Here is a 20104-nt window from a genome sequence, read left to right on the forward strand (position 1 = left end):
GAGAATTCCATAATTTTCCTCTGATGACAAAGATGTTTTGCATTTGTATTGATTGGTTTGTGCCGTGGGGCACATTTTACCTCTGCCTGGCATTACCTGTATGCTTTGCTCATGTGGGATTCAGTTGGTGTTTGTTTGCAGGATTATTCAGCCTTTACCTGCAGCTTTCTGTTCAAAGGGAGGTGCTGCTGTAATCAGGACACAGCTGCCAAACTCTGCTGCCTGGATTTTAATGTAGCTACCAACATTTATTAATAGATTTTCTGCATCACACCAGCCTACATGTAGGTGCAGCAGCACAGGAGGCTTGTTCCAGTCCTGTTTTAAATTACGAACAGAATTGGAATGATTGAAGCTCAGCTGCAGATACAATATCATATAAATTAGGTTCCTGTATTCATTTTATTGCTTTTTGGCAAAAGTGACACTTCATCTGCCAAAACAACCTTATCCTCTTCTACTACTACCAAAAAAGCCCACTTGGCTCTGATTAGAAGACAGTAGTATACTTCTAAAAGCTAGATTTTTCATCCTAAACTGTTATTCCACATCCTGAGATGCTGGAGGAGGAGTTTTCCCTACACTTCATATATGTATGAATATGTATGTGAAGTAAGTGCCATTCTGAATGGGGTTTTTTGGTGATTCAAGTTTTCATTTAAACTCCAAGAAAAGAATGTAATGGAGTCACCACCTAGTGGCTGATGAAGTCAGAATGGAGAATGTGGCAATACACTGTGCTCATCTCAATTGTGTTCATTTTATTGGCTTCTTGTCTGCCAAAACAGGCTCTTGTGTTGTGGTATTTGGGCAAGGAGAGTCCAAAGGGCTCAGTTCTGCACAACCATAAGCATAGGATAACTCAGCACTGCCTTTTAAGTCTTGCATTAATGTAGGATTGGGCTCTATTTTCAGTGAGAACTCTCTGTGTGCCTTTGATTCAATATGTGCCTACATTTTTGCTGAAGTGGGATCTGTATTTTCACTTGTGTCCTTCCTGGTGCAGCTGCAGTTGGCTCCTTTCTGGTCGGTGTTGTGGAAGAGCCACTGCTTTCAAGGGCAGCATTCTGTAAATGAGTCACTTTGGTGAATGAGTTCACACGTTCTGTGCGTGGTTTTAAGCTGTTTTCTCTTTCTTTAGGCCAGCTCATTTCTGACCGAGTGACCGAGATCGTGGCTAAGTACGACTCCAAAGTCTACAGTACAAAGTATGAGGGCCAGTTAGCAACCAGACCTGCCAGTGCTGCTTTCGATGACAGCTACTTGGGTATGTGGTGGGAAGTGAGAATCCTCTACCTGGAAAACTCCCTGGCACTATTGATACTTATGTCTAAATCACACAACTATTAATTCAGCATTTAACAGATAACAAGAGAGTGACATACCTGAAAATGCAGTAATTAATGTATGATGGAATCGTAGTTACTTTGCCATAGGCTTGACTCAAAAAGCACCTGATGACAAAATAAATGGAAGTGTTTCCATGATTTTTGTGCTCTGTGATTCAGGTTGAATATGGGAATGGCAAAGGTATGGTTTTTATATGAGGGGTTAGTCACATAGGTGGTTGTTGTTTGTTTTGTTTGTTATTTAAAAACAGCTGTTTCTAAATAACCTACCAAAGCAAAATAAAAATGTTAAAGAATTACGTTTTGAAAGAAAAACAATGAAGAGTGGGAAATAATCATTTTGCCTCGTGTGGGTCTAACCAGGCTCAGGAGAAAAGCAAGGATATACCAGGACAATTCCCAGGATGATAATTTAAAAATTTTCATCTTCTAATCTCAAATTCCTGGATACTGATGAATTACAGTCACTCATGGAACTCTTGACAGTCTAAGCTGCTTTGAGGCAATATTTATACCAATGCATTTTAAGATGAAGAGAGGACGACTGTGCACAGAGACACCCGTGAAAAGTGTAAAGAGAGATGAAAGGTTTAATAAGGTTTTGAAAGCCTCATCTTGTCTCTGCAGGTTATTCCGTGGCCGTTGGAGACTTCAATGGTGATGGCATCGAAGGTAAGCCCTTGCTTCAGTAAGAAAATCATTAATAGGCTGGGTAGGTCTTTCAAATCAATTGTACAGTGCACAAGGAAATGTATCAAGTGCTAGGAGTGAGCTGCTCTGTTCAGCAAACTCACTGTGCTTTGGGACCTGACTTCTTATCTGTGTCTTGCTTTATGTTTCAGACTTTGTATCAGGAGTCCCACGAGCAGCAAGAACTCTGGGCATGGTAAAAAATTTGAAGCATATTTATTTACAATAAATAAAAAAAGGTGGCTATTGCTGATATGCTGTAATGTGTATTTCTTCATGTGCAGGTGTCCATTTACAATGGGAAAAACATGTCTTCCATGTACAACTTCACTGGAGAGCAGGTGCGTGGCTTTGCTGAGTGTGATGGGTGACCAGGAGGCCTTGCCTATGTTGTGTCAGTATTTGGGGTGCTAGATAACATAATAGTCTCTATGTTACTGGCTTGATTGGCAAAGCAAAATTTCGTGAAGTCTGAAGGAATTCTAATCTTATTTAAATAAAGGAAATGGTCCCTATTTTGAGAACTGGGAAAGAGACTGGATCATGAAAGGGAAAAGTAACTGATGGGTTTACTTTCTAACAGAGTAAGGAAGAGAAACAAAAATGTAAGGAACAAAAAAATTTGCGGCATATATTATCATCTCCCTGATGTATTTTGTGTACAGATTGGTGTAAACTTGTTTATGTTATGTTTGTATCAGTGCAACTCACAGGTTTGGTTTGAATTTTGTTTTCCAGATGGCTGCCTATTTTGGGTATTCAGTGGCTGCCACAGACATTGATGGGGACAAGTAAGTGTTCTCTTCTCCCTCTTCTCACCAATGCCACCCAAATTGTTTCTGGAAAGAAAAAGATTAGCTTTTATTAAAAGATTTTTCCCACAGTCTAGATTTCTGCCTACATTGCTGGTTTAATGACTGTCTTGCTAACACTCCACATTTGGTTTAACATTTTTAAGTTTGTTTTTGTATTTATCTACATAAATACACGTATATATTCACATGCTTTAAGTCCATTACATTTTGGTATATTTGTGCTTCGTCAATAAATACTTGCCTTCGGTTGAATTTAAAGATAATTAACTTTCATCTGAGTGTTGACTTCAGTGCTGAGTTAATGGGTGCTGAAGAGAATGAATTTTCATTTGGCTACTGAAGAAGCTTTGTCCTTCTTTGGTCCAGTTACACAGATCTGTTTATTGGAGCCCCTCTTTTTATGGATCGAAGTTCAGATGGGAAGCTTCAGGAGGTTGGCCAGGTATCCATCTGCCTTCAGCGAGCCTCCGGAGGGTTTCAGATGGCAAAGCTGAACGGTTTTGAGATCTTTGCGAGATTCGGCAGCTCTATTGCACCCCTGGGGGATCTGGATCAGGACGGCTTCAACGGTAGGGTAACGTTTCTTGATCAGGATCTCCTGATTGTAGGGGAAACCCAGCGAGCACAGTGAATGTGGATTCTGCACACAAACACTCGGCGCTGTAGCCGTGACTGAGTGTGGGACACTGAGGTCTAGACTCCCTTCGATGCTTGTATGCTACTCCCAGGAATGCTAACAGGAGTTCCATGGATGCATCGAGCAGAGACTATACCATTGAAACGACAGCATGGACTGCTTTAGCTCTTACAATGACCACTTGGTTGCTTTCTAAGTCATGGCCACAATAGAAACTTCAGTAAAGTACCTGATTCTTCACTGGGACCTGTTAGGACCTCTTCAATATAATTTTCCCCTTTCCATTGTTTAAAGATTATTTTCCTCTCTAGAAACAAAGTGATGACAGAAAAGAAGGTTTTATTTCATCTTGCTGGTTAAAAATGTTTGTATAAAAAAGATTTTCCTGAGAAAAGTGTAGATTTTTTTTTTTTATTATTATTCAAAATGGAAGAGTTTGGTGGAAATACCGCATAGCAGCTACAGCCAGATGTTCCAAGAGCTGAGTGTCTTGAGTGACTAATTGGAAGAGAAGTTTGAGTCTGACACAGCTGGAGCTGAGGACTCTCAAACCCCTTGCCCAAGCTTCTTGTTACTTTCTGATACGAATGAAGAGCAATGAAGCAGGCAAGAATCATGTAGTGATGGGATGGAGACTTACAGGAATCCTAGGGGGAATACTTTGTTCTGCCTGTCATACTCCAGTGTTGCCTAAAGAGGAGTGGGAGTTTGAGTTCCTTCAAAAATGCTCATTTTTTCCATTCTGCTTGCAAGCTAAGTATTTTCTGTAAGATCAAAAATTACAATAGGTGGTTACTTCAAATTCTCAGGTATCTCTAATTTATTTTTGATGAAGTCATAAAGTCATAGTGTAGTTGGAATTGGAAGGGACCTTTTTAGTTGCTAACAGGATGTACAATCAGTGTGAAGATGTGATATCACTGCAACTATTTACAGAAGACATTGGACAGCTGATAGCCAAAACTCTAGTCACCTGAAGAAATCATCCCAAAAATGTTTTGATTCCACTATACGTACGTCTGAAATACACTGTAGGCAAGAAAGTCATAGCAAAAGCTGCCTCCTTTTAATTGCTTTGCTGTTATTTAGTCTGGTTTGGGTTATATTGCTCGGCCTCATTTTGGGAGTGTTAATTAAAATACTTTCCATCACAGTATGGTGCAAGATAGGACTTTTTACTGTCTTCGTGAAGTTTGTAAATAGGAGTCAAAAATACAAACCAGTAAACTTTTGAGTCCTTATTCTTTTCATCAAGCTTTCTCAAATTTCAGAAAAGAGGAAGGAGAAATGTAATTATTCCAAGTAGTGTTTCATGTTTGGTCCCTGCACTGACTGTGGAAATGTTGAAATAAGACCATATGTACACTTCTAGAGCTGTCCTTACAGATAGTCTAATTAGCATTTCATTTATTACCATTTATTAATCATTAACAGTGAATACTTTTAAATTTATTAAGCTTTAAGAGAAAGAATAACTGCACTAACTGGAAGTTCTCCATAAAGCATGCTGCCAAGCCATGACTGGGATAGATTGGAATTTAATATTTACCATTGGTTTAGGATGATTTAAATTTTCCATAATTATTAACATGTCCCACCCTTTGGAGGAACATGAGCATGTAAATGAAATGGGAAGAGTCCCACTTAGTTTTGTGGTTTGGTGCCAACAGTAACTAACTTTGGTTGTTTTAATAATCTCAAAAGCATCCCAAATCCATATGATTTTACTGCAAGTCAGTCACTAAAGTGCAGAAGTGTTTGTAGAACTATTTCTTTCCTTCCTCTCCCCGTAAAAGTCTGTGACATGTTCTTGTTAAACATCTAATACTTTCTAGAAAAAACAGCATCCAATAATAACAAAAAAAAAGGAACAAACAAAAAGAGCAATAAAAAACCAAATGTTTATGAGCATTTTAAAAGCTGGTTGCACTTCCTCCCTACTGACACACATTGAAACTGTAGTATCAGAAATTACTGATTGATGTAAGCACAGATATGTCCTCGTTTGTGTCTGGAGATGTTTATGATTCTTCTTTTGGTTTTCAGATATTGCAGTTGCTGCACCATATGGTGGAGAGGACAAGAGAGGACTTGTGTATATCTACAATGGAGGAGCAAGTGGTTTGAATGCCATCCCATCCCAGATCCTGGAAGGGCAGTGGGCTGCTCGCACTATGCCCCCCAGCTTTGGGTACTCACTGAAAGGAGCCACAGATGTGGACAAAAATGGATATCCAGGTCCTCTGCTCGAAAGGGCACTTTACAATAACTTAATAGCAGTCCCACCTCTGAGGAACAGCATATTTTAAAAAGCAAATTGTAATGTGTAATATGTCTCATTTCTTCCTAGACTTGATTGTTGGAGCCTTTGGTGTTGACACAGCTGTTCTGTACAGGTAAGGGTTCCTCTGTGCTTGTACCTGAGTGAAAGCTCGGTGGAGTTCTGGAGCTACAAAAGAAAGCAGGATCAGGGAAGTCTGAAAATCTGCCACTTCACCTTCCAAACCTCTGGAGGTGAAAAACCACTATACTGCTTTTTTCACTGAGTAAGCCTATCTGCTGTCTAAAATACATCTTCCTCAATAATATGTAGTTAGGAGAAAACATAAATAAGCTCTCTTCAAGGCTTTCTGAGTGACAGCTTTCTAGATACTGACACAACAGCTGCCAGCTATTACACTGCAATCCCCATAGTCTCATCCCAACTTGCTCATTTTGAGAGAATATATTGTCTGTGCTATAAGTAGAGAAGACTTCCTCTTTACGCAGTTGTCCATGTTTTGGCTGATGGAAATGAAAGGGCACAGAAAAGCTTCCCACTTTTCCCTCATCTAGTCAATGGTTATTTGTTTTTCTTGTGCTTTCACTAAATATTATGTGTTTTTGTATATTGCACAATTTGTTGGGGGGGGGCATTGTCTAACATGGTGTTGAGTGCTCTTCAAGAAGATGTTTTCTTTGCAGGGCTAGACCAGTTATTAGAGTAAATGCTGCCCTGGAAGTTAATCCAACCATTCTAAACCCAGAAAACAAAGCATGTTCACTGGGAGATGTAAAAGTTTCTTGGTAAGCAGTGTATCTATGTTTTCCTTTGAGAGGAGGAACTTCTTAGGTTTTAATTTTGTAAGCTTCCAATTTTGAAAGGTCTCAGGAATTCTAGTCAGCTAATTGAAAAAAAAGAAAATCAAGCACAGATTTTTCTGAAAGAACGGACAACACAAAATAAGAACTCTCTGACAGCAGCTGGAGGACCAGCATTGTCTTTAGTAGATGCCAGCCTGACTCCCAAAACCAGCAGAGACTGCCAGTTGTCCCTGTTGAGCAGAGTAAGGTCTTCCCAAGATGTAAACACATCACACAGCATTTGCCGTGTTTTTACCCACTAACTTATGTACTTGGGCAATGATCTGCTCTGCAAACTGGTTTTGCTTCTGGTTCCTGGGCTGTTATCCAAACCTACTTTCCCTTCCTAGTGCTAACTTTCTTTTTAGGGTCAGTAGGATACGTTTAAAAATAAGACCCTTTTGATGACAGGAATGAACATTCCAGTCCAAAGGTGATTATCCCTACATGAATCAAGACTCCAAAGCTTTGCACTGCCTGCAATTCTTTGCACTTATTAATAGGTTATAGTTTCTCTTCCAACATTAGAAAATAGCTCTTGGGAGTGATCTAGAATCTCAACAAGAGGATGCATCTGAACAAAAATAAACAGTGAGGAATTTTAGAAGAAAATGAGAGAAAAAGTGTGTGAAATCCGTCTTTTTTCCCTCTCAAACAGCTTCAAAGTAAAGTTCTGCTTAAAAGCGGATGGCAAAGGAAAGCTCCCGAACTCACTCAGTAAGTTCTGCTCATTTAAAAATTGGAGGTCTTGTTGTGTTGTTTGCAGACATGAGCACTGGGCATCGTTATTTTCATGACTGAAACAGCTGGGTGCCCTTTGCAGCGCACTGCTGCCACTTGGGTGGCCATGTACATCTATGTGACTCTTCAGCAGGTTTTATTGGCTGCAGTAGTGTAGAAGTCAGTGACATTTGACCATACCTGAGTCAATCATGTGGTTAATTAGTCTTGGAAAGCCCATTGTATTTTACGGACTTTAGAGTAACTCTCATTGAGGGGAGTTTTGGACAAGAATATTCGCGTGTGTGCATTGTTGGGTCTGGGAGATACAGACGAGCCATGAGGGACTTGTCACATCCTGTTGAGGTAATGGCTTTCTGATTGATATCACTGAATTTTTTTTTTTAGATTCTCAGATCAGAATCAGGAAAAGCTTGTTTCAAACAGGTTTTTAAGTTGTCTCCAGGAGATTTTGTAGTGTGGCGAGCAGCCCGCTGCAATCAGGTTTTGTCTACTGATTGCAAAATCTTTTCCTTATTTTCTGTGGCATATGCAGAGGTAGTGTGATCTGGGAAGGCTCATATAAATATCTGTTACATATTATAAGTTTTGTTATCTATATCAAATATTTCAAGTAATTAGATTAGCAATAGTGTTTAAAAATACAAGTATTACATGCAAGATTGGTTTACAATTTTCTAGGGGAAATAATTCTAACTTTAGTTCTTGCAGTTCTACAGCAATTATAATCAAAAATGTATCTGTATTCTTACATATTTCCAGTGTTTAAGGAAAAAGCAGAGTCTAATTTAGGACAGCGACAGTACTTGAGAACTAATGTAGTTTCCATTTTACATGGAAAGAATTAGAAGTTTTAACAGTGGCAAGCACTAGGTTTTCATTGTAGTTGAAATCAATGTTCAGGTCCATTTCTGGGGGCAGTCTGCACTTTGTTTGATGGAATGAAATATCACTAACCCAAACCCTTTGGCTTGGCCAGATTTCCAGGTGGAGCTGCTGTTGGATAAACTGAAGCAGAAAGGAGCTATAAGGAGAGCTCTCTTTCTCCACAGCAAACAGCCCAGCCACTCTAAGAACATGACAATTACAAAGGGGGGCAAAATGAACTGTGAGGAACTTGATGCCTTCTTGAGGGTAAGTAAGCATTTATGTTTGAGGCAAGTAATTTTTGCTGCATTATCTGTTACAAGATCGTTGTGTTAGGTGTTAAAAGAAAAAAATGCTAGAGAAACTTCTTGCTCAGTGGATAGACCTGAAATTACTAAAACCATATGTCTGTCCCAAATTATCGCTGCTGTCACAGGATGAATGATGAATCTTATTGTGGCTAAGGTCCTGGTCCCTAAATGGATTGGAAATTGAATTCAGAACTTTGTTCTGGGCTTTTTGGACAAGTCATCCAGGCACCAAATTAGTTATAATTTCCAAGGAACATGAAAGTCAATAAGCAGAGGTTGTCCCATCTACTTTGGAGGTTAAAAATTGAAGAAAAAATACAGACCTGCAACTGACAAGCCAAGATAAGCAAATAGCAGAGGAGATAGAGAAGGTTGAAATACTAAGTTTGCTTTTTCTCAGTCTTTCTGTTTTCATCCCCACAAATGTGAACAGATGCTAGCACAATAAAAAAGTATAAATCAGCAGAAGAAACAGCTCAGATTTATCTCACTGAGTACTTATAAATCAAACATATACAAGACTTCCTTCTCTCTAAAAAAAAACCAAAAAAAATGCTAGTAATCATTAAGGATTCATGGAGGGTAGGTAATACTTTCTTTGACCTGACTTTTATGAGTGGGATATATACGAAATTAGACATCTTGGATCTCAGGGTTAATAAAGATTTAGCACATTTCCACCTGACATTTTCATAAAGAAAGTAACAATGCATGACCTATATGAAATTATCATAAATGGGATGCAAAACCAGTTTAAAACTATAGATAATCAATAAGTTTCTGCCCATAGAAGATATGTTCTGAAATAAGATCCTGAAATGAACATCTGTTCTGGAGTCAGTAATTTTCATTACTCTTAGAAGCAAAGCAGAGTTTACACTGATTGAATCTGTGGCTAATGTAAAGCTAAGAGATGGTTGGTAAGTTCTCTGAAAGGCAGGATCAACATTTGATGAACAGAATGATTTTAAATGAACAACATGAAAGTCAGCAACTCCCAAGTGCCAAGTAATAATTTTAGGGAGGAAAAATTGTAAGTCCAAAGATGAGTATCCATGAGGGATCTTAGAAGCAGACTGAGGTTGGTCTGGCAGGAAAGAGCAGAGTTGTGGAGCCCTTAGGCTCCTTGATACTGGATTTCTATGACTTATTATTTCTGTATGCTCCGGTTTTCCATTTGCTAAACAGGCATGTTACTGCTAAAATTGTGCAGGTTTTCTGAGAAGAGATTTTCTGCTTTGAAACAAGCTCAGAAGTTTTAATGTTGTTTTGGCCTCTCCATTCCTACTACGTTTTAATTGTGATTCAAATCTTTGGTTTCCTCAGGATGAATCTGAGTTCAGAGACAAGCTAACTCCCATTACTATTTTTATGGAATATCGTCTGGATTACAGAACGGCTGCAGATGCAACAGGATTGCACCCTATCCTCAACCAGTTCACTCCTGCTAACATGAGTAGACAGGTACACTGCTTACACAGCCTGTGATGAAAGAACTCAGAACATGCTTAGGTTCATCCTACGGAGAAAATCAGTTAGAGTAGTACTGGAAGTGTTAATATTGAAGGCTTGGAGTGTTTCATCCTTTCTCATACTATGCTGCTCTATATCCATTATGTCTATCCCTGTAGTTCTCTTAAGGTAATAGACATAGTTTTTCTATTTCTGCCCTTTTTACAAATTTTTACACTTGTTTGTAAAGAGGATAGTGAAGATGCAACTTAATATAAAGATACTATTCAAAGTATGGAAAGATGGTTAAGGTCTAAACATTAGTTCTAGAATTGCAGTAGGGCAGGACAAGGCACAGGGCCCCCCTCATATAAAAACTCATTTGTTGTCTTCTGAGACTAATGACATGAAAACATTTCACAACAAGGTATGTAGAATTTTTTTTATGTGGTGGTGAAACAGTATTATTGAAAATGTGTGTTAGAACAGATGACGGAATTATTACAACAGTATGTGTTTGATTTTTGCGTAGGCCCATATTCTTCTGGATTGTGGGGATGATAATATCTGCAAACCAAAGCTGGAGGTGTCAGTAGAAAGGTAAATACATGAGAAAAATACTACAAGGAAAAGCAATTTTCCTACTTGAATTCTAAAATTCAGTAGCTGGTAATACTTTTGTTTAAGGGATGTGTTGAAATAAGTAGGACTCCTCATTGTACACAATCTAAACTCAGGCTTACATGTTTTAAAGAAAACCTGTTTTCTGCTTTGTAACCTAATGTCTTTAGCATGTAATATCCCACTCCCACCTCAGCCTCCACTATAAGTAGACCATATTTATTTATTTGCTAAGCTGGACATGTATAGTGAGAATAAACCACTGTTAGCTGGCATTGTGTCTCTGTTCTGTTGTTTAATATTAGACAGACACATGAAGATGTGATTTCATCCAGCAAGGGGAGGAGTAGGGCTCTGTTGCCACATCTATGAAAGAAAATTGTTGGTATTGGTAATATCTTTTATCAAACCTGGAAAAAAGGAATAAGTTTTAGGTGGTAATTCTTTTCATGAGTCTGGGTTTTTTGTACTTTATGTGGCCTAAAGCCACTCTTAGTGTATTATCTCATAATCTGTTTTTTCATACATTATAGCATATGCACATTGCATGTAGTTAGGACACTTCACAAGCACTAATTCATGCAAGCACTTCAGGAATGTTTTACATCAATGCAGACACCTTGATGTTTGCTTGTAGTTGGTGAAATGAAAATACGTTGTTTGGAAAAATAGTCTCTTTGTATCTAGAAACACAGGTATTGCAGAGGTCTTCACTCTATTCTGTAGCTGAGCCTTCCCTTGAGTTATAAATATGTGCTTGTACCTCTGCAAAGTGGGCCTGTAATTCAAAATGTGCACAGGGACTTAGCTGTTCATAATTGTTTGTTCCTTGTGAGAAAAAGGTGTTGGTGTTTTTTTGTTTTGTAGTATATTTTACAGGAAAGATTCTTACAAAAGAGCATGTAATGCTTGCTCCATTTGTGACTATAGACATGAGTTTTTTCTAAAAATAGCTTAGAGTTCTCCTGACACTCCTGAAGCAAAGGTACTGCCTCCAGATTTCTCCAGTGTCTTTGTGAACTCTCAGATTGTCTCGTTTCTCTAAGTTCAGCCACTTCAATGCACTTTAAAACCTGAACACAGAGCTCATTTTTACACTGTTTTCTTGTAGTGATCAGAAGCAGATCTATATTGGTGATGACAATCCCTTGACCCTCATTGTCAGTGCTCAGAACCAGGGGGAGGGAGCCTATGAAGCAGAACTCTTTGTTGTTGTTCCACCCCAAGCAGATTTCATCGGAGTTGTTCGTAACAACGAGGTAAAATTCCAACTGCTGTTTTTGAGGAGTCATATTTCAGGTGCTGCTGTGGAAATCTATGGTGGTTTCTATTATTTCAGTCTTAGAGCAAAGCACTGAAAAAGTTACCAGTTTTTTCCAAGTTCCTCTTTTTTATAACCTTGAGAAGAGATCTGTCTTGTATCAAAAACATTTGTCTCCTTGGAGACTTCCATACTCACATTTTATTTCATTTTAGTACTTGACTGTGTTATGGCTGAGAAATTATATTAAAATGAATGCAGCCCATCTAGAACTTCTCTCCAGACTTTCATCCAGGTGTTCAGACATAAAGAATGACATTCCTTAATACTCCTTTCTGCTTTATTGCAGGCTTTAGCCAGACTGTCATGTGCTTTTAAAACAGAGAATCAGACTCGCATGGTAGTTTGTGACCTGGGAAATCCCATGAAAGCAGGAACTAAGGTAAGGTTTGGTCCAACAGGTGTCTGGTAGTTCACCCAGGAGGGCAGGTGGAATTTTCCTTAATCACAGTAGTGTTTGGGCAGGAAGTTTTCTCACAGGAATTTGAGATTAGCTCTAGCTGACATTTAGCTTGCCCACACGTTTGGTTAGTACAGCGGTAGTTGGTTTCAACTTTTCAGCTAAATTAAAGGCTGAAAGGAGTGTTCATGAGTTTTATGATGCAACTCAAAATGAGTCATTCATTAAATAGTGGAATTTATGGACTTTGGTCCCACATGAATTTTTTTATATTTATCTGATATGTATTTTTTAGGATATAATCAAGAGCTAGCTCATAACACTTCTTTCTCTTAGTTCATCTCTCTTCTGCCTACTTCTGTCTAGTTGAGACCTCTACAGTTCCACCAAATGTACCTGAAATTGGAAGAATTAAAAAATTATTAGTGGGACCTGGCAGATTTTAAGGTGTTATGACATAATAAGTCTTATTTTCTGAGGAAATGAAGCGAAAATCAGTCACAGTTATAACAATTTCATGATGCTTTGCTTCCAAGAGCCATCTTGTAGAGATGAGTAAATGCTAGTTCCAAAGTCTTTTGCAGTCTATCAAGCTGAACTGCACAGACGTTAAAGCAAATATGAATTGACTTAGACCAAACCTTGGGAATTAATTCTGAATTATTAATGTATTCCCTGCTCTTTAGATTACAATACTTTTTGCAATACCTGGGGAGGCTCAGTTATGTGTAGAAATGGCTGAAGTAAGGGTGGGGAGCATGACGTAACCCTTATTTTGTATTTTATGGCAGTGATGCCTTGGCTGTAATCTAAGGAGAGGGCCGTACATTTCCAGCCTGGATGAACTGGACAAGTTTGATTTGCCAGTTCTGTGTGTGTGTGCTCTCATGACCACAAGTCTCAAGCAATTTCGTTGTCTAAGAGCATTAGGAAGCTTTTATTGTGTGTTTTATTTTACTGTGCTTCCACTGAACCACAGTGATTTTTCCCCCAGCTCTTAGCTGGCCTGCGTTTCAGCGTGCACCAGCAGTCTGAGATGGACACCTCTGTCAAGTTTGACTTGCAAATCCGAAGGTATGGAAATCTCTGAGTATGTACCTCACCTGGGAGAAGACACACACAGTGAATATACTGTAAACTACACAGTATCACTCTGGCCTAATTCTCTTGTCTTTGCCTCATAATGGCTTGAAAAATAAACATATTGAATTAGGTTTCCTAAAATACAGGAAAAAATATAAGAGTATTTGTATGTGCATATCATTGTGCTCTGCTGACACTTGTAGTGCCACATAATGACTTTGAGTTTATAGCCCTCTTTTAAAACTAATGTTCAAACTCTGAGTTCCTTCTGATGTAAAGCCAGAATTTTATGTGTTTAGAGTATGAGAGTCTTTTAGGGCAGGCAATGCATGGGGTGGTCTGAGGAGAGACAACATGCAGTGAACCATCACAAAAGCCAGCGTAAAAGAGCCTGAAAATTAAATGGAACAAAACAGTAGCATTCCTGTTATTATTGGATGAACACAGCACTGTCATATAAATCTGAATTTATAACTTCTGGAGGTGTTTAAGGTTTGGAGATGTGATCATTAGGAGTATCTTTACCCAATGCAGTTTTATGTTGCCTTTAATGGACAGTACAAATACAGCTGTTTGGTTTTTTCCCCATGGTGGACCAAAAGCGCTTTTTTATTCCATTTAAGGGCTTTCTTTTTGTTAATGGAGTGAATAAATTAATCTCATCCACGTATGCATTTTTCATCTTCAGGAGTTAGGAAAGTTTAAAGCTGCCATTCTATTTTAATGATAGAGTGGTTTGCCACACCGATCAAAGGCCTTGGCACATTAAATATCTCTTTGCTCTCCCATTGCTGTCTGTTCAGTTTTTCCCCTTCTCCATCAGCTAGTAAGGTGTGCCAATGGTACATGACTCCTGTTCTTTGCAGGAAGTGATCTGCTCTGAGGTGTCTGTCATCTTCCTTAGGCTAACAGCAGTCACCTGCTACTGCCACCAGGTCTGAAACAGTCAGTGAGGTTGCTCAAGTCATGCTTCTCTCCTGAGGGAAGAGAAGGGAAGTTCCTGTAGTGTTTTAGGCTTTTTATGGAAGAAAATTCCTTTCATGACCTGTGGATGCATGGAGAGCGAACAGTGGTGTGGTGGAACACGGTGATCACAGTTCATAGTGACAGGCATTACCAGGGTATTATCTGGAAGAGGTTTTAAGGATCACACCACTTGGCTTAAACTCACAAAGCTCGATTTCCAAAGCTGGCTCAGTTCCTAGCAGAGCAAGTCTAGTCTCTAAAAGAGTGAGGTATTCACAGGTCAGGAGGAAAACACTGTTGCATGTGTTTGTTGATTACAGCAGTAATGAAGAACAATTAGAAGATTCAAGAAGGTTTTTGTAAAGGAAATTGTTTGGTTAGGGAGACAGAATAATCAGATGTGTCTGAGGAGGTCAGGATTCTGTTCCCAGCACCACTCTGAGGGGGGAGTGATCTCTGTATTTTCTTGTGTGACAGCTGTAGAACAGAGTCAGCATTAACTTTGTGTCCTTTATCCTCTCCCTGCTGAAGCTCCCTCAAACTGTGCAGAGGGTAGGACTTCCATGCATTTAGGTGAGAACTTGCTGGAATCTGGTCCTTAGTTTTTAACAAATGTGCTTTCCTATAGTGGCTCAGGAGTCATGCTATGATGTTACATACAATTACTGTGAAGTGTGGAGGGTTTTTTTATTAAATACTTTGCTTATTTCCTTTAAGACTTTACCTTTTATTTTCCCTGCAGTTCCAACCTGTATGACAATCTGAGCCCAGTAGCATATTATCAGGCTGACCTTGCTATTTTAGCAGCTGTTGAAATTAGAGGGTAAGCAATACTATTTTAATAAACATTTTTAATGAGCTTTGCACATTTGCTTCTTTATATTCACTGAACTTCATTTCAGGTCTGCATAAGTTTTCAGGAAGGATCAGGGAATTTTTAATCATAAAGACCATATGGTTCTCTCTAGCCAGCCTTTGGACTTTCGGATCTTAAATAATTCTAAATAATTACAAAATTAATTCCAAAAAGGAATATTGTGCCTCCATTACTAGAGATATTTTTTAGAAGAAGAAAATGTCACCCCTCGTGTTTGCAGTTTTACATTTCTGCTGTCGCTTTTCTCCTCCACAAACTGACTGGGGTTTCGTCTGAAAACTCCTGAAACCAAAGTTGAAAATCCTATGGAATTTAAGTTTGCAATGTCCTCACCTTCTTCAGTCTTAAGCATAGTATTAATGTTGTAATGGTTTGGTTAGTCCATCACCTCTCCTTGCTAGAAATCTATACTTCCCATCCAAAAGCTGTACAGTCCTCTTGCTTAACCAGTTAAGTTGGATTCCTGAGTCAAAATTTTTTAAGTTTTTCGCTACATTCATTATTGTAACGAATTTGTTCGGTATCTGAGAGGTGGGGGATGGCACACTGGAAAAGCATGATTGGCATCTTCACTGTTTTCACGGGATGCTGAATTAGTCTTAGGACTGTACTGCTAAGGTTCTACATCATCAATATTTCTCATTGTAGTCACAATATTTCACACTGGTTTTTGGATGACGTGTATGTCTCTCATCATCTTTTAATGTAGAACTGAACTGAACATTTAATATTCAAACCACTTCTGTTCTTTTGTGTTTTATATAGAGGATGAAGAAGTGGAGATTGTATTTTAAGTGTGTTGGGGGTTTTTTTAGGTGTTCTAGAGAATCACATTTATTGTTTCATAACTGCTAATAACAACTCCTTTGCTCTGCTGTTTAGTGTGTCGTCCCCTGATCACATATTCCTTCCTATTGCCAACTGGCAGCCAAAGGAGAATCCCGAAACAGAAGATGATATTGGGCCTCTAGTTCAGCATATCTATGAGGTGTGGAATTACTACTGATTTCAGTGACATGGTTCTGTGATAAATGAAAATAAATCATTTGGTGTAGCTGTTCTCTGGAGTAAATTATGATTTTTTTTCTTTTATTTTGTCTTGCATGTAAGGAGATTTTATGATTTTTTAATGCTGGACCAAAAACTGGTATATCCAAGATGGGTTGGAATGCCTGCAATTAGTGTAACAGGGGTTGATTACCCACATAACTACACATATTTTATTTTATTGCCTTTTGAAATCTAGATAAAACATTTGAAGTAATGTGAACTCAGGAAATGGCCCATGGGTGTCAATTATTGTACTCTATCTATTCTGAATCACTACTCTGAAGTCTTTTGCTCTGAAAAAATTTAAGTATTTAAAATTTCCCTGAAAGAATTACCACAGATTTAATCTAGGTTGTTTAATTAAGCAAAACTTACTGAGAGAGCTGTGTGAATAACAATAGTTAAAATTTTTACCACTTTTAGGTAAAGTTTTGATGCTGTTGCCATTAATGGGTGGGGGTGGGGGTGGGAGTAGTGGCAGTACCACATTTGTGGCTCAAATATAAAGTAACTATATGCACATTAATAGAGAAAGCAGAATTATTTTTTTACATCTGTAAATTTTGTTTTCATAATCAGCTGAGAAACAATGGTCCAAGTGCATTCAGCAAGGTGATGATGACTCTGCAGTGGCCTTACAAATATAAAAACAACACGCTCTTGTATATTGTTCAGTATGAAATTGATGGTCCCATGAACTGCACTTCTGACATGGAAATCAACCCACTGAAAATTAAGGTAAGCAGGACTTTCCCTTTGAGTGGAATGAAGGATGTTTGGTTGTTTTGTAAACACTTAAAACAGCCAAATCCCTGAGAATATGAGAAACTGAGATAGTTTTTCTTCTGTGGCTGACGACTAAGTCTGCACTTTTCCAGTACATGTCAATGTATATACCAGGTGAAGTAAAAAGTAAACAACAGTTCAAAATTGTCAATTCAAAGATCAGTTTGTCTTGTTTACTTTTATTGTGGGGTTTTCTTCCTATATTTTTTTTAACTTCAAGGCTGTCCTATATGAGTTCTAAGTCCAGAGCAATAGAATTATAATGAATGTGGTCATGAACTAAAACCTAAAACATACCAGATGCTTTTGGACTGTTTATCTAAATTTTCTGGGTTTTGTTTCTTGGAAGAAAATGGTATATATTTTTTTACATTGCTAGCTTATTTATCTAGGCCCTCATCCAAAGGTCACAAAAGGCAATAGGGTTTAGCTATGACTGCCAGCAAAACATGAGATTTACAGAGCAGAAGAAACCTCATTTTTCCTAGGCTGGACTAGGCAAAGAAACACCAGATAAAACCCAGCAAGTTTAATTGCGTGTAGAGAGTTGAGTTCTAGGATAGTTTAGAACAAGCAATAAAAATCAGTATGATAGTTGAAGATGAATTTGAGCAAAAGAAGGACTGAGGGAAGATATTCAGTGTATAGAACAACAAAGAATACTTGTGTATCTTTGATAACCAAAAAGCAGTTTCTGTGAATATATAAATACAAAGTTCCTGTGCTTCTGCTGTACAATTTGCAATGATTTATTTTCAGCCAGGGTCTGAAGAATAGCCAGGATAGTAAGAGAGAAACTTGCAGTTAGGTATTTTCTTGACCTTAACCTTGAAGACTGCAATTATCTAAATCGTTGTTTGGATTCCCTTGGTGTATCCCAGATTTCTGCTCCCAAGGAAGATGACAGGAATGAAACACTTGGCAGGGAAGATCACCGTGACCACCGCATCAGCCGAAGGGATTTAGCTGCCGTGGAGGGGGACGTGCACACTTTGGTGAGCTCTCAGCACTGAGATGTTGACAATACACCTACAATCCTGTGCTAAGTCCTTAAAAACAAATTTAAGGAAGACTTGTCCTTTCTAAACATGATTGGAAATAATCTGTAATAGGAAATAAGCATATTACTGTGTCACTGTCTTTGTAACTGCAAACTATAAGTAATTATCCACTACTGGGGGTTATTTAATGTATTTTAATAGTTTATGGGTAAAGTAATGCCATTAATGACTTTCAAAATATTTTCATACTTGGAATATCTTTCCTATTTTTATACACAGGGCTGTGGAACTGCTGACTGTTTAAAGATTGTCTGTCAAGTTGGCCACCTGGAAAGGGGAAAGAGTGCAATATTGTATTTAAAATCACGCCTTTGGACCCAAACTTTCATGAATGTGAGTGACTCTGAATATTCTGTCACTGTTTCTGAAATATTAAAAGTGATTTTTGTACCCACATGCAATACTAATGTTTTTTTCTTACACAGAAAGAAAATCAGAATCATTCCTACTCTCTCAAATCATCTGCTTCTTTCAGTGTTATAGAGTTCCCTTATAAGAACCTTTCTTTTGAAGATATTCACAATTCTACAGTAGTAAGTAATTTACATCCAGCTTGAGTTATATATATATATATAGAATCACTTCAAAATTAGTGCAAAGACAATTATTGTTGAGTAACATTTTTATGGCTTGGTATAATTTTAATTTTATAATTTTTTATTTATTTCATGTATTTATTTCAGTTGTACACATACTGTTGAAGGTAAAACAGACTGGAGTTGACAATATTTGTGGCTTGAAAGACTTAATTGAAAATGAAAAAAAAAAATGATGGCGAACAGTCCTAATGTTCCTGTTAATGCCATTGTTGTTAGAGAAATATTTTCCTTTAAATTCGTTTTCGGCTGTAGTAGCACTTAGAGCTTGAATAATGAACTTCCATTATATTATATGAAGTACTATGGGAGTGTGGAACAAAGGCCATCTGTGCCTCAGGGGGTTTCAAAGGGAAAGGAGATGGGGTGCAAACAGAAAAATGTAGGCCACTTGTTTGGGCTGGCAAATTGAAAGTTTTTGGTAAGCATTATAGGATTAAGAGATCTTAAGGAAAAGGTAGAAAAGGACTGTGATTGTCTTATTTTTGAATATGGTTTCTAATGCCTATTATTAACTGGGGTTTTTTCTCTCCCAAAAAAAGAATGGACTTGATTTTTTGTTTCAGAAAGTACTGCCTTTTGAGACAAAAAAAGGAAAATACCTGAATTATTTTTCTCTAATTCTAAAATATTTCCAGATTACTACAGTTTTACTGAAAATCATCAAGAATTACAGAAGATATGTTGTCGTGTTATCACTGATTGCAAAAAAGCAAACCCAAGCAAAATAGCCTCCAACCCCCTGTTATCATTTAATTTTAAAATCCTATTAAGTTTGGGTCAGTGAAGTCTTTATTTCACCAATTAATCTATGACTTTTGACTCATACTGGAGAGAAAAAGTAATTTATACTGGATTAAGATTATAATCATGATAGGATAAAGGTATACAAGATTTAAACTGCATGTCATTTAAACTCAGCATGTCACTGTGATGCAAAGTGTGGTTTATCATGTTTTTCTGTTAGGTTGCTACAAATATTACATGGGGCATTCAACCACAGCCCATGCCTGTGCCAGTGTGGGTTATAATTTTGGCCGTCCTAGCAGGGTTACTGCTCCTGGCTGTTCTAGTGTTTGTCATGTACAGGGTAAGTACTGTGTTTGCGGGGTTTTGTATTGTTTGCTTTTCCCTACTAGTGATGTATTATTCATATAGTACCAGCAGCATTTTTGCAGAAATGCCTTGGTCCCCTAATCATCTGAATCAATTAAGTTTTTGGAACAACTGTAAAAGCTTTTCAGCTTTCAGGAAGAAGCTGAATAAAAGAGCAGGTCTGTGATTGTGCTGAGCTCAGTTTAATTTTTCAACTGTTTAATTTTTTTACTGTCTTTGGAGGTCAGAAATGGGGGAAGACA

General features: G+C 38.0%; 1 protein-coding gene across 1 annotated transcript in view; it reads left to right on the top strand.

The window, feature by feature from the left end:
• Positions 1–20104, top strand: part of ITGAV (integrin subunit alpha V) — a 46209-nt gene that overhangs the window by 20403 nt on the left and 5702 nt on the right. Inside the window, exons 7-29 of the mRNA XM_069021916.1 lie at positions 1142–1267; positions 1977–2021; positions 2192–2235; positions 2324–2380; positions 2778–2830; positions 3221–3423; positions 5538–5729; positions 5842–5887; positions 6456–6557; positions 7273–7331; positions 8335–8489; positions 9860–9997; positions 10518–10585; positions 11718–11865; positions 12217–12309; positions 13322–13401; positions 15119–15199; positions 16136–16241; positions 16883–17041; positions 17971–18084; positions 18370–18483; positions 18576–18683; positions 19714–19836. Coding sequence (XP_068878017.1) covers positions 1142–1267; positions 1977–2021; positions 2192–2235; positions 2324–2380; positions 2778–2830; positions 3221–3423; positions 5538–5729; positions 5842–5887; positions 6456–6557; positions 7273–7331; positions 8335–8489; positions 9860–9997; positions 10518–10585; positions 11718–11865; positions 12217–12309; positions 13322–13401; positions 15119–15199; positions 16136–16241; positions 16883–17041; positions 17971–18084; positions 18370–18483; positions 18576–18683; positions 19714–19836 — 2414 coding nt within the window. The remainder of the gene's footprint in view (positions 1–1141; positions 1268–1976; positions 2022–2191; positions 2236–2323; positions 2381–2777; positions 2831–3220; positions 3424–5537; positions 5730–5841; positions 5888–6455; positions 6558–7272; positions 7332–8334; positions 8490–9859; positions 9998–10517; positions 10586–11717; positions 11866–12216; positions 12310–13321; positions 13402–15118; positions 15200–16135; positions 16242–16882; positions 17042–17970; positions 18085–18369; positions 18484–18575; positions 18684–19713; positions 19837–20104) is intronic.

This window comes from Aphelocoma coerulescens, chromosome 7, assembly GCF_041296385.1.
Source record: "Aphelocoma coerulescens isolate FSJ_1873_10779 chromosome 7, UR_Acoe_1.0, whole genome shotgun sequence".
In the NCBI taxonomy this organism is placed as follows: domain Eukaryota; kingdom Metazoa; phylum Chordata; class Aves; order Passeriformes; family Corvidae; genus Aphelocoma; species Aphelocoma coerulescens.